The following is a 13773-nucleotide window of genomic DNA, read 5'->3' as shown; positions in this document are numbered from 1 at the left end:
GGAACTCTACATCTCCGTCACCTCCAGTGCCCGAGCAGGGCTCCATCCCGCTTCCCCTCTGTCACCGTTCAATCCCTGTCCTCCGACAGCTCCACTCGGTAGCATCCGCTAGTACTCACCGTGCCTAGCAACTATTCGATGAATCGCCGGAGCTAAAATCAGTTTTCCCTTCTTCTTTCTAGCAATGAATTTCGAGTTTGAGTACATATATGAGCAGTACGTTGAGTCGTCTGATGGCTCATCGAATGAGGAGGAGTACTCCCATGAGACGACGATGATGCAGGCGGTCCTTAAAGACGTGGAGCAAGCGGAGGAGCATGTTCTCAATTTCTAGGGCTCGGTCAAGGGTCATCGAGTGCTCAAGCACAATAGGGCGCACAACCATTTGACACTAATGGCCAACTACTTTGTGTCCGATGCACTCTTCGCCGACCATTTTCGCTGTCGTTTTCAGATGCGCAAGACTGTCTTCGATCATTTGTACCATGGCGTTCGGTCCTATGATGACTAATTCATCCTAAAGAAGGACGTTGTGGGAACAATCGGATTCTCTGATTACCAGAAGTGCACAGCCGCTGATTCGTGGGACGAGTACCCACGGATGTCCGAGAGCACACGCGAAGATACCATGGTCAGGTTTGCAACTGCCGTGGTCGAGATGTTTGGACCTTAGTACCTAAGAGAACCAACCGTGGCAACACCGAGAGGCTCTTGGCAATCTCAGAAGTAAAAGGGTGGTCAGGTTTGCTTGGATCTCTTGACTGCATTAATTGAAAATGAAAGAATTCCCGAAGGCTTTACAAGGGCAATATTAGGATCATGTGAAGAAGCCCACTAGAAAAAAAAATGAGGACTTAAAAATTGAATTACTACTGCATGCGGCTATTTGAATGTTCGTACCCTATTTATGCGCCTATTTGATCGTGCAAACTTCAAAAAAATGAGGAAGGTCGTATGTATGCGTCTACGGTTGGATGGCGGCCTCTCGCATTCGTGTCAGCGAACTGCCCCCCCCCCCCCCCCCCCCCGCGCGCTTTCGCGGACGGGTGCGGGAGGAAATTTGCGGGTTGGCATTGGAGATGACCTAACATATGTATAATATGAAAGAATAAAAGTATGACATAAATAGATCTATTCGAAGATCTTAATAGGATGACAGAAATACCTGTGCAAAAAATAAAAGTATGACATACGCAATACTATCTGAAGGGAAAAAATCACAATATTCAAGACTTAAACTACCTTACATAGAATGCCTCTGCCTATTGTTGACTCTAATTTTGTGTGCGATGTAGTATTTTCATGTTCTTTTAAGACAAGGTGTAATAACAGCTTAAAAATTTGCTATTTATATCACCTTCCGTAATGTTGTGTGTGATATTGGGTTGTTCTCATTTAGCACAATTTCTCAGCATACCATTGTGGTTCATTAACTCTCGACATTTCCATGAAAAACCTTTTCTAAATGATGCAAAAGCTTATATGTCTTTATATTAATCATGTGTGCTTGGAAACATGGCTTAGTATGTATTCTTATGAACTTTCAATGATTATCTATAGTTTTCCAAGTGAGGTTTCAAGCATTTATCTTATGATTTAACATGTGTTCCCGCAACAACAACGCGCGGGGTATCATCTAGTACATAAAAACTATGGGTGATTTTTTCCCTGCTGATCTTGGACCGAAATTTTTTCTTTTTTTTTGACGTATATCATAATGTATTTTTTAACAAACAACCACAGACAGTTAGAGCGCATGCATATGTACTCCCTCCATTTTTAGTTTCGCCACGTATGAGCTTTGGTCAAAGTCAAGCTTGGCAAAATTTGACAAGTTTATAGTAAAAAATATGAACATATACAACAACAAATCAACATCATTAGATTCATTGTTGAATGTACTTTTCACATGATTTAGATTTGTTATTGTAAATATTCATATTGTTTTCTATAAGTGTGTGTCTAGAACTCAGTCGACTGAGACTTAACGAAGTCCCAATAGAGTGACATCAGCGTAGTTGCGGTTGGCACGATTAGATGCTGCAGCCGGCTAGGAAAAATGTTGCAATCAGTGCTGCAAGCAACGACATTAGACGTTATAGCCGTTGTGACCAAATGCTGCAACCGGTGGGACGACATGCTACAATCGACAAGGGCAAATGTTGTGTCCGATGAGAGGACATGCTACAACCAGCGAGATGGGTGCTGCAACCGGCAGGAAGATATGCAGCGAATGGCATGAAAAAAATGAAGTGTGGTCCGTGTGGATGGCGCCCCGTCCGGCACGAATCTCCATGCAAAGATCTAACGGCTATGCACGGGATATACCCTGGAAGCGCGAACATTTGCCGGATACTAATCATTGTCGCCGGTAAACACTCCTTAAGCCGTGCCGAGGTATATCGTCCGTTTATGTTTAGCAGATCAGATCAGGCTTCTGGATCGACTGGCTGGAGCATGAGTTTAATATATGGTCCGACCGTGAGGCCTTGACGGACGGACGCAAAATTTGGCCGGGAGTGACTCGCCGATGTGATAGAAGAAGACGCGGCTGGACTTGCACAGGAGAAACAACAAAGAAAGAAATGAATTTCCCTAAAAACGAAAAGAAATGAATATGGAACTCATCGTTGTACTACGTTGAATTACGACGCGGTGCCCGTAGCAGTCAAATTCGGCGCCGTCCGCTGGCATGCGTACGCTGGCGCAAATTCCGAGACATTCGGCGCGACAAGGAAACCTTGCAAAAGGATTTGTAAACTCACCTTGCAAAGCAAAAGGAGAATTCAAAGGAGAAAGCAAGCAAAGCCAAGCAAACAGTGCGACACGCCGCACAGCGCCCAAAGATTCCGAACGAAGGAGCCTCTCGCTCGCTCGCACTCACAACGAGAAAGAAGAAAGGAGGAAAGAGCTTTCGGTCTCCTCACTCGCAGTCGCACCGTCCTTTTCTTTTCCTCTGCACGCTCCCTCCCCTCCCGGCGCCAAAGCGGCTACGGCCACTAGCGGTCATCATCACCGCCTCCTCGTGCCCCGCATTTAAACCCCGCGCCAACCTCTGCTGCCGCCATTGCTGCCCCCCTCCCCTCGTCTCAGCGTGAAGCAGCGCTAGCTCAGACCCCTCCATTACTCCGGCCACTCAACTACCAGTCCTTGTACTGGAGTGTAGTACCAGTTGTGAGGCGCAGAGACTCCCTCCCCGTTTCATAAGCTGCGCGCGGCGACGGGAGGCGGGAGAGAGAGAGCGAGCGAGCTAGCGAGCTAGCTAGGCGGAGCAGAATGGAGCCCAATGCCGGCGGCCCCGCACTCGCTCTTGTTCTCGTCTGGCTCCTCTGCTGCCTCGCCGCCGGCGCCTCGGCGGCCTACTCCGTGCCGGCCGACCCCAGGGTAACTAGCTAGCTCTGCTTCCGTCTCTTCTCTTCTTGCTCGCTAGCTCGCATGAAGCAACAATGGCTGAGCTGCTGCTCCAAAAACTTACTTCTTGCAGCGGCACCCTTCGCCTGGTCCTGGACGCGGAGGCTACTACCACGGCCCTGCACCGGCAGCGTCCCCGCGCCGCCACCACCACCGTCAGCACGCCCTCTCGCCGGCACCGGCGCCGCACCACGCTCCCTCGCCGACCGCGGGGAGCGACGGCCTGCCGTCTCGCCCGCCGGTCCCGGTCTACACCCGCGCCCCGGAGCCGCAGCAGGCGACCACCACCCCGCACTTCGGGTTCCCGCTGGAGCCGACGGTGGGCGTCGCCGCGGGCGGCCCGTCCGGAGCGCCCAGGAAGGGGGCCGGCGGCGAGGGGTACCCGTTCATCGGCAGCAACCCCACCGTGCCGCTGCCCACCGGCGTCACCGACACCGCCACTGTGCGCCCGCTCCCCGACACGACCCGCATCGACGACAACGCCAAGGTACGCACAAACCGCCGGCGGGCCGGCAACGGTCTTGCACTTTTTCTGTGATGCGACGTGACATTTGTCACTGTGTAGGCACTCACCGTCGCTTTTCGTGCAGGTGGCCGGGCGTGCCGCCGAGCCCGTCCGGGCCGGGGCCGCCATGATTGGCCTCCTGATGGCCGTCCTCTCCACTGTTGCCTTGTTGCTGTCCTCCTGGAGCTAGCTGAAATCATTGTCCTTCGCTTTACCGCCGTGTCAACTCTTACATGTTTTGTAGCAGTGGTGTAGTACCTGTCTTTTGAATGACTGTAAATATGAGTGAGTGTGGGTCATCATTTCATCTGCCTAGTGCAAAAACTTTGGGATCCATTCAGAAATGTGCACTCATTTGTCCTCTGTTCTTTTTTCTCTGGAAATGTGTGAGCCATCAGTTCAGTTGTAGACGAGAAAATACCACTAGGGAGTTAGTTTAAGTCTCTAAGAAATGGCAGTGGCAAGTAGCTTGAACGCAGCAGAAACGCAACTCACAACCTGACCAAACTTATGCATTATTTACAGAGAATCACACATGACAACGAGTTATTCAATACACTTTTTGGACACTGACGTGGTGTTTATGACAGTTACTACTACGTCTCAGGATCATAGCAGAGAAAATGGATGTAGACACGTGTGGTTCCGGTACTAGTGATCGAGTTCGACGCGGCTACCCTAGGGAGCTGAGCTTGGTTATTACAGGATTGTGCAGCAGGAGTTGGTTTTCTTGGCCTGCTTGTAGAACATCTGCATAGGAGCAAAGGGGAAAAATCAGCACAACATCATCATCATAAACTAACCAGTCGATCAACATACAACCCTACCTGTGAAGCGACGCTTAGATCAGAACTCTTCTCTACCAGGCTATCCAGCCGTTCGCCTCTTTGCAGCACACTGTCGATGGTCTTGTGCTGCAATCACCCAAATTATGGATAAACAGATGTGCAAAAAAAAGAACAGACATAGGTACTTGTGTCCAACTGTTCACATAAATCAAATTCCGGCAATACACCTAGCTTGTTAATTATGTATGATCTATATGCGCACATGCTCACTCATGGTGCGCCGGGACCGAGTCTGAACTGAACACAAAGCAGATACTACCAGGGAGTACACATAATGCAGTCTTTGCTGAACAGTGAACACAACTGAACAATATAACCATTCGCGCACATCCATAAACAATATATTCAGAACATAGGCAATAAGTTAAAGGAGGAATGCAATTAGGTTCACAGGGATATCATACTTACAAGAATAATCTTGGTTTCATCTAAGTCTCTCTGGATCTTCATCAGCTTGTCGGCCTCTGCAGGATCCTACAGCAAAAATAATCGGAAGGCAAACAGATCAATTACTGACAAAACAAGCATCGTCTAAGCAGTAACACCATGCTTGAGGTAGGTATTTTAAATTTGCAGAAATACCCAGAAAACAAGAGGCCAAAAAAGATGCAAAAACTATACATGGATCCTGTCTGAACCCACTCCATGGACAAAGCTAGCTACAGTTTAAAATAGATGATGTTTCAGGCTTTTTTTGGCAAGTTGATTTTGGTTGCATGGACATGATGATTGTTTATTGCAGTGCTTATTGGCACTGATGTTAGAGAGGTGATTGTACAATTATTAGGCGCAACTCATGTCAATAATTGAAGCACAAACTCTTTATACTACATGTATGGACTACAGAGCCAAAATGACAAGTAATTTGTTGAGAAGATGAGCCCCCAATGGACAACTACCCTACAGGAAAGACCAACCGGAAGGGTGAGATTTGACTATATATTTGGAAGAGATAATGCTGTATCGGACACACACAATTCATTAATTGTAAGTGGATATGATGTTATCCCTTTTCTAGGGACAGACTTGACCAACCCATAAGAGACAATCTCGGAAGTTCAGGAAAACTTATCTCCAATACACAAAATATGTGCAGAAGTAAATAACCCAACTAGCAAGAAACTGATTATTATTATCTATAACTTTTAGCTACCACTGCACCGGGGCCAGACTCCATATGAACAGCAAATGAGACACTATTAAGTCATAAGACAACAAATTTGGACAGGGGGAAATATAATGGTTATGAATGTCAGTCAAAGTGTTAAGTTCATAACAATGGGTGTGCAAATAATTTATATGATTTGCTTGCTCTTATAAGGTGCATTATGTTTAAGCATCGCATTCACCTAGATGCAAGAAGCTACTGTCGACAAAATTGGAGATTATGAACTAAGAATTTCAAGGAACTCAGTCAGCTGACAGAGATGTGCATTTACATCTTCAAAAGCTACAACCGAAAGAGCTACTTATTCAAGCAGTGATAGAGAAACATTAGAGATGGTCAAATGGCATTTGAACAAATCTGGACTGTAAGTATAATGATTCTGAATGTGAAGATCATAAGAATGGGCGCGCAAACAATGTATATGATTTGCTTGCTTCTGTCAGTTGCAATATTCTTCAGGGTGCCTAGATGCAGAGCCTGCTATCGTCACTATCCACGACCAAATAGGAAATTGTTACAAACTCAGAATTCCAAGGCACCTACCTAGCTAACAGAGATGTGCATTTACATCTTGGAAGGCCAGAACCCGACAGAGCGCTATATACTTACTCAAGCAGCGACAGAAATACATTGGAGATGATCAAATGAGTGGACCTGATATTTAGCCAAGGCGTCATCAAGATATTGCCAATGCTGGGTGGCCTTGTCTTCCGCTGTCCTCCACGACTCTCCGAAACTCTTCAGGTACTCCTCAAGAACCTGCGAGAATCCGAAGAAATAACCAATGTGAGCGAGACTAACGCGGTGAACACAACAATCAGATTCACCCTTTTTTTAGTACAAGAAGAAAGCGTCAGGGGGGAATCGACTGATAACAGAGGAAAGCATTAATCTTGGAGGCGGCGGCACCTTGCCGAGGAGGGAGAAGGCGCCCCGGACGGGGTAGTGGTCGTCGGTGAAGGCGACGGCGCAGAGGCCGCCCTGGTTGTAGCAATGCACCTTGTACTCTGCAGCGGGGGCAGGGGTGGCGGAGGGCGTCAGATCAGATTCGCAACAGATTCAGGCCAGATTCGAGCGACGGAGAGGGGGGTGGTCACCTTGGTGCTGGACGGTCTGGCGGGTGCCGGCGCGGGTGCGGAGCGCGACGGTGCGGGCGACGAAGACGATGAACTCGCGCGCGGCGGGCCGCTGGAAGAAGCCGAAGCGGGTCACGTCCGACGCGTTCGCCAGCACCGCCGCCTGCTGCGGCTCCCCGCCGCCGGCCCCTCCTACCGCCGTCACCGAGGATGACGAGGAGGAGGCGTCCCCGGGGCTCCGGAGCACCAGCAGCGCCGTGATCTTCATCGGGTTGGGCGGGACGGAATGCGAGGGGAAGGGGGGATGCCGGGTCCGGGGGCCGGCTACTTGGCGAGGGAAGGGACAAGAAATCAAACCGCCGTCGCCGGCACGCCGCTGCCGGTGCGTGCCGCGTCGGCGAATGCGAATGCGATGCGATTTGGGGGGAGGGAGGGACCGCCGACGTGGGCCGTCTCCCGTGTTTTATTTCTTGTTTTTATTCTCCTCTGGTTTTGCTTATGCGATGCCGTGTGTGCGATCCATTGTGTTTTATTTATTTATTTATTTATTTATTTGCCTTTGTTCTTAAGGAACTTGGATCCACCATACACATACCGAAATCCATGCCTTCGGGAGCAAACACAATCCTGATACAGATTTGAAATTTTATTTTTGGATATATTCGTTACCAAAGTCGAAGTCAGTAGAAGCATTATTATGAAAAGAATTCGGACATCGGGGTGCTCGGGCTAGGATCAAACGAACTGAAATTTCGCCGCACATATAGCGGGCAAAACACTTCCTACATAGCGCGACATGCCCGCTGGCAATGAACGTGCTGGATGAAGGGTCCCGTGTCCTGTGTCATCACCCCAACGTTAGCACTGGAATTCTGTTCATGATTTAATCATGGCGAAAGTTATAAGATTGCAATGGCGGGCATCTGTGTGCAATAAATCAAAACAAGTAGGACGTATCTAGGGTTAAGTTAAGTAATTTTATATGGGTTATGCAAACTTGGAACTTGGCAATTGGAGAGTGGGGAAAGAACCAAAGCACTACCACCACCATGCCGTGGTCGGCGCATGCCGCATCGGCAAATATGATGTTGTGCATTTCGGTTGGGGGAAAGAGAGGAAGGAAGGAGGAATGGTTGACATGGAGCATCTCAGGAGTCTCCCATCTCACCCTAAAAAAGGAGTTTGCCATCTTGTTTTTCAAGCTTTAGTTTGTTTTAAGGACTTTTACATAGTACAAGATAGGGTATCGTGCAATGCATTGCAATACTCCGGATGTTAATTAGCAAAGGGCCATTATTTAGAGCATATGTATCAGATGTTGAGATGGGAATATATGGTATTTGTTCCTGGAGCATCAAGAAATCCCTTTGTTCTATTCTCTCATGTTTTATTTATGTGGTGTGGTGGGTGATCCATTGACTTTCATACCAAACCCCATTCCTTATCATGTATCTTATTCCATCTTAGTGAAAGTGACTACTATAGGATCTCTTCTAAGAAAGAACCTATGATATCAATATTTTTAATACAAAACAAGTCCACATTATAATTTTTCTATAAACATTGATCGGATTTTGAGCTAATTATTTTCTAAGTTCTAGATATACCTCGTAACTATAATGTAATTACTTTTCAAAAATTTCACTTTTTTTAGGAATTTCACAATTTGCAAATTTGATACTTGTGTGTTGATCCGATGATCCAAACTAAAGGTTCCTATTCTAGTCTCCCCGCATCTTAAAGTTGGTTTGCTCGATAGAAGAAAGTGCTACTATTTTTTAGGAATTTGGAACGCGACATCAGGAGTACTATTATGGAAATACTAAGACCTCTTGGATAGGGGAAAATTAATCATGGTTAAAGTTATCAAGGCTACTTTGGCAGGCATCCGTGTGCAATAAAACCAAAAATCACCTCTCTTTTTCTATCTCACAAACCAATCAAACAAAGAACCATGTTGGGTAGTAAAAGGCACAAATATAGGGCTTTGTCAATATCATTAGCATTGCATAATTAAAAGATGTCACGAATATAGATATTACATCAACATAAGTAGAAAACAAGAGGCAGCATGTCCATTTTATTAAAGCTAGATCACTCGTGTGTAAATTAACTCCCTATTGTAAGTTGTTGTTCCCGATCTTTCGTAGTTGTCCGTGACTTCTAGTTGTGTAGACTACAAAGGCAATTCTCTTGCCCTATTCCTTTGCAACACATAGTATGTCAAACACTTTGCGCTCATGCCAGGCCCGCCTGGTGACAAGCTCCTCAACAAAGTCATCGAGCTTCTCCACATCGATGTTTGGCATCACTACCACATGTGCGATGCTGCTTTCACAGGCAAGCTGCCACTTGTGCACAAACGTCTCGTCTTGTGGCCTCTCGAAGACCACCGTGCTACTCAACTCGTTTAGGGATGCACTTACTCCCATCTCCTTGAGACGGTTGGCGAGGTGATGAGCATTTCTCAAGCACTTTTGAACTTCCTTGCGGATGCCTTTGTAACCCTTCTTGTTCAATGTATACCATAGGTACATTGGCGCGTGCCCATTGCGGCTCCCCATGATTGTTGCGTCTCTAGATGATAGGTATTCGATATCGGTAGAAAGTACTTTTACATGCTCAAGCCTGGTTATTACCACACCACATGGTACTGGGCAACCCATGAACTTGTGGCCAGAGACACTGACGCTTCCGATGGGCTTCGTGAATGTCACCTTTGGAGCCTAGATAAAAGTAGGGGCAACAGTAATTAGTTAAACCTTTGTTTAGTATTATCAAGATATTGTCGAAATTGCCGTGACAAGTTTACTGCTTGAAAGTTAACACGTCCTACTTGTCTTATAAATGGCATCATAAGACCGGCCAAAGCACCGTCACAATGGATATAAAACCGGTTTTGAAACCCACATTCCACAAGAATACTTATGATCCTGTCAAGATCATCAATTGCTCCCTTCACAGTTGTCCCTACAAGGAACGAAAAAGGTCAATATCAATCAGATGAGTCTTTACAGAGAGAATATGAACAATTCGACGCGTGTCTCTCTCTAGTTGGCGGAGTCAAGATGCTAACCAATATTCACATTCACAATGGCGGGTCTCCCTAGGTTCTCCAACAGCTTTGCTCTGAAATCCGCACAATTCATCTCTCCGGTGACCAGAGCGTCGATCTTGACGCACTCGACCCTATACATCCTACCTGCCTTGAAGACAGAGTAATGTGACTCGCGAAACGTGTATATAATTCCATCAGGAAAGAGTTCTCTCCTGTGAGATTAGATACACCCCATCAATCAATGATTCCCTAAAACCGAAAGAAAAACTTTTTTTCTCGTGAAGTTTATGTGTTCCAAATGAGCTATAGATAAATAGATACTCACCCGACTAGTAGGCCGTGCAGATTCCCCTCGGTTCCACAGTTGGTGATGTAGCCCCAGTACTGATCCTGCTGGAGCTCCCAAAGGCAGGCAAACCAGTCGAGCACGGCGACCTCAAACTGCCTTGAGTGCACACCGTAGTTGCTCTCGATGAAAGGGTCGCCAAGGTTGTTGATGGAGAAGCTCTGGAACTGAGCCATCACACTGAAGTCGAAATCCAGGTTGTAAGGGTAGCCTGCATGCAAAAGGAAAAACACCAAACATTTGTGTGAGAAATATATCAGTCCTGGTTGCATTGTACTATATGGGTAACTTGCAAGTGCATAAGATCAAACACTGGATAAGTTATAAGTTCTATTATTGCTGAACCAGCTTCCGCTTAATTTCTAGGTTTTTGAAGATAGCTTCATCGATCATTATTGTATTTATATATCCCAGAACTTTTATGTATTTATATAAGTTCATTTTATTTAGTTTGTTTCTTTAATTTGTGTTAATCCATTTAACGTACATTCTCTATCCAAATTCGGCAGCTCCCACCCTGTTCACGCGAGGAGGAGCTAGCAGACGTGAATGCATGCATGCGTGCATGGTAGTATAGAAGTCAGCCAGAGACGATGCATGGATGGATACCGAGATGGTGGGCGGTCCTGTCACGGAGGTGGTGGGCGAAGCCGGCGAGGAGCGCGGCCACGTCGGCCCGCCTCCCCGCCGCAGCCTCCTCATCGTCCACCGGCGGCTCCATCACCTCGAACCCTTCCGCCCGCACGCGCGCCGGCGGCGGCACCACTCCAAGCTGCCGATCAGTCAGGCCAGCAACGGCGCCAACACTAACACCGATAGGGTCTACCGCCGCCGCCGCCTCTCCGTCAGCATCACCGCCGCCCTTCTTCCCTACCATCCTTAATCTGTTGGGACCTACGTACTGTGTTTGTGTGTGAAGGATCCGAGAGGCGTAGTACGTGGGATTTATAGGCATATAAAGGTGGTCGAGAGCGAATGATTTGGAGCGGGGGGCACACGTGAAACGCGAGATCCGATGCGATCGATCGAGAATATGAATATATCTCGTCTCAACGATCGCGCGGGCGTGCAGGTGGTCGATTGATCAGGTGCCCTCGCGCCAGCTCGCGGAGTCGCCGTCGGCGCCGTCGTCGCCCCCGCCGATCGGTTCCATCCACACCCACCTGTCCCGTGCGTAGGTCCTCCAGCTGCCAGATGGAGACTTGCGTATGTTGCTAGGGTAGGGTGACCATGACTGGTGAGCACACCACGTACGTGCAACGACGCAAGCGTTGCACCGTCATGCATGCACAATAGTTATAGAATATGAATCTGAAAAAGAAAGAGGGTAGTAACACTGTGGATGCAGGGGATCTAAATTCTTTCGTCACTAGGGAAACTCTCTTTATTTATTACTCCCTCCGTTCTGAATTACTTGTTGCAGGTATGGATGTATCTAGATGTATTTTAATTCTAGATACATCCATTTCTGCGACGAGTAATTTAGAACGGAAGGAGTACATCTGAACCAGGAGGTCGAATCAAAAGTAAATGAGTAAAGACGTGGTGAGTACCGCTTTTGGAAAAGCTTATGCCAAGGTTTATTTGACAGTTCCCCTTTCCCCTGTCCTGAAGCAAAAGGCTTAGTGATAGATTGTTAAAATCCATGGTTCAGCAGGGAGAGTAGTTTGTATATTAAGGTCACTGGACTAACTGGGACAAACTTTTGGTAGCTACAAATGAATTTGGCAGGGGGCCCGCTTGAAAGAGATTTTGTCTCCCTAAGACCTTGTTTCGTTTTATGGGATCTCAAGGGGTTTGAAGGGGATTGGAAGGGATTAAATCCCCATCAAGTCAAATTCCACCTCAATCCCCTAAAATGCTCTCTAATCCCATCCAGGTGGGGATTAACTGAACAAGCCTTAAGTGGGTCTTGAGTAAATAATAGATTAGTTAGTCCAAAAGGTTGTAAGCAAAGCTGATCGGCGACACCCTCTGCCCCCACCATCTTAGGAGCTCAGGTTATTTCTAGAACCCAATTTGGAACATGTCCCGGAATCTGGATAGGCTAGAACATGTCCCTAAGGGGCAGAATTTGAAAGGGGCTGTAAAAGGCCCGCTCCATCTTCCCCAAGGATCATCTTTCTCCCCAACTCCGAGCTAGCTGAGCTGTTTTCCTGTCACTCAATTTTCTCACACTCTAAACCATGGAACCCTCCACACCCCTTCATGAAAACATACCCATCCTTTAAGGGAAAAGAAAGAGAAACCCTAGATCTACATTCTCACCAAAGGAAATCGAGTTTCCTTTGTGGTCATCATTTAGTTGGTCACTCTTCCAGGTTGGAGGCTTCTAGGTAGTAGGAGTCCTCGGTTAGGAATCAACTTGCTATTTGACCCCTCATTTGTGAAGTTTGGAGGTTGTCTCAAGTTCTACCACTAATGGTTGAGAATCATCTTTGTGGTGTTGATTGTTCCTTTGTGGAACTCACACCTCTGCAACAGTGACTATCTTCCCTACAAGGGAGTGAACATCGGGATAAATCTTCGTCTCCATGGTCTTCATTGATTACTAACTATAGACCCATTTCTTGTGTTATTACTTTGGTCCTTTGACCTTACAAACATATATGTTGTTTATCTTTCCAATAAAAAAGTTTAGGGTTTCTCTGTCTCCTACCGGCGCCGGCGTGGCCAATAGGGCAATGAAGGCGTGGTGGACTTATTCCTTGCCAGTGAGAGGGATCTTGCTCTGTTCTTCGCTATTTTTGTGAATTCGTTTAGGGTTTGTGTTCTGATCAGGAAGATGAGGCGGTGACGGCTCTTTGAATATGGAATAATGTTCTTCGTGACTAGTTCCTGCACTGGTGATGTGCCCAATATCATCGAAGAGTGTGATGAGGTGTGTCTCCAGTGGATTTCACATGATTTGGTCGATGCTGGTCTTCAGTGGATCTGCTTGATTCAATCTTTGTTCGTCTTTGTTCATGTGTCTACAATTTGGATCCTTTCAATTAATTCTTTGCTTCATCGGCGACGGTTGTTGCTCTAGTGCGCTGGTCATGTGGGGCTTTAGAGTGGCATCTTCAAGACTGTTTACTACAACAAAGTTTGTCCCAGATCCAGTGAGGTAGGAGCGATGATGGCGACGCGGCTTTGGCTTAATTCAGTGCGTGTATCATCGCTCGGTGGTCTATGGATATAGATGTACGTTTTTTAATACTTTTGTGCTCTTTGGCATGGCATGATGAATATATGAAAATTTTCTCTAAAGAAACAACAAGAGCTGGAGGTCAGTTTTTTTCCAGGTAAATCGAGACACCAAGAATGCATATGACCAAATTATTTATTTAAAAAGAAACAACACAGCTTTATGAGTAAA

At 46.8% G+C, this 13773-nt stretch overlaps 3 protein-coding genes across 3 annotated transcripts; 1 reads left to right on the top strand and 2 right to left on the bottom strand.

Annotated features, from left to right (window-relative positions):
* Positions 1-2848: 2848 nt before the first annotated feature.
* LOC125546218 (uncharacterized) lies at positions 2849-4283 on the top strand. Its single transcript, XM_048710388.2, has 3 exons — positions 2849-3384; positions 3485-3898; positions 4002-4283. The coding sequence occupies exons 1-3, from the start codon at positions 3277-3279 to the stop codon at positions 4104-4106; spliced, it is 627 nt and encodes a 208-aa protein (XP_048566345.1). The 5' UTR covers positions 2849-3276; the 3' UTR covers positions 4107-4283.
* A 132-nt stretch (positions 4284-4415) lies between these two features.
* LOC125546217 (VAMP-like protein YKT61) lies at positions 4416-7483 on the bottom strand. The gene is made up of 6 exons (XM_048710387.2): positions 7030-7483; positions 6842-6939; positions 6587-6691; positions 5173-5238; positions 4744-4830; positions 4416-4666 (listed from the first exon to the last, which is right to left on the bottom strand). Exons 1-6 carry the CDS (start codon positions 7274-7276, stop codon positions 4616-4618), a joined length of 654 nt encoding a protein of 217 aa, XP_048566344.1. The 5' UTR covers positions 7277-7483; the 3' UTR covers positions 4416-4615.
* A 1490-nt stretch (positions 7484-8973) lies between these two features.
* On the bottom strand, positions 8974-11322 carry LOC125549426 (serine decarboxylase 1-like). Its single transcript, XM_048712840.2, has 5 exons — positions 11022-11322; positions 10392-10623; positions 10085-10278; positions 9845-9978; positions 8974-9734 (listed from the first exon to the last, which is right to left on the bottom strand). Exons 1-5 carry the CDS (start codon positions 11287-11289, stop codon positions 9207-9209), a joined length of 1356 nt encoding a protein of 451 aa, XP_048568797.2. The 5' UTR covers positions 11290-11322; the 3' UTR covers positions 8974-9206.
* Positions 11323-13773: the final 2451 nt, after the last annotated feature.

Source organism: Triticum urartu, chromosome 3A (genome assembly GCF_056163025.1).
Source record: "Triticum urartu cultivar PI428250 chromosome 3A, HENAU_Tu73, whole genome shotgun sequence".
NCBI lineage: Eukaryota > Viridiplantae > Streptophyta > Magnoliopsida > Poales > Poaceae > Triticum > Triticum urartu.
Note: the sequence above shows the minus strand (reverse complement) of the source record. Positions and strands in the feature narration are given on the sequence as shown.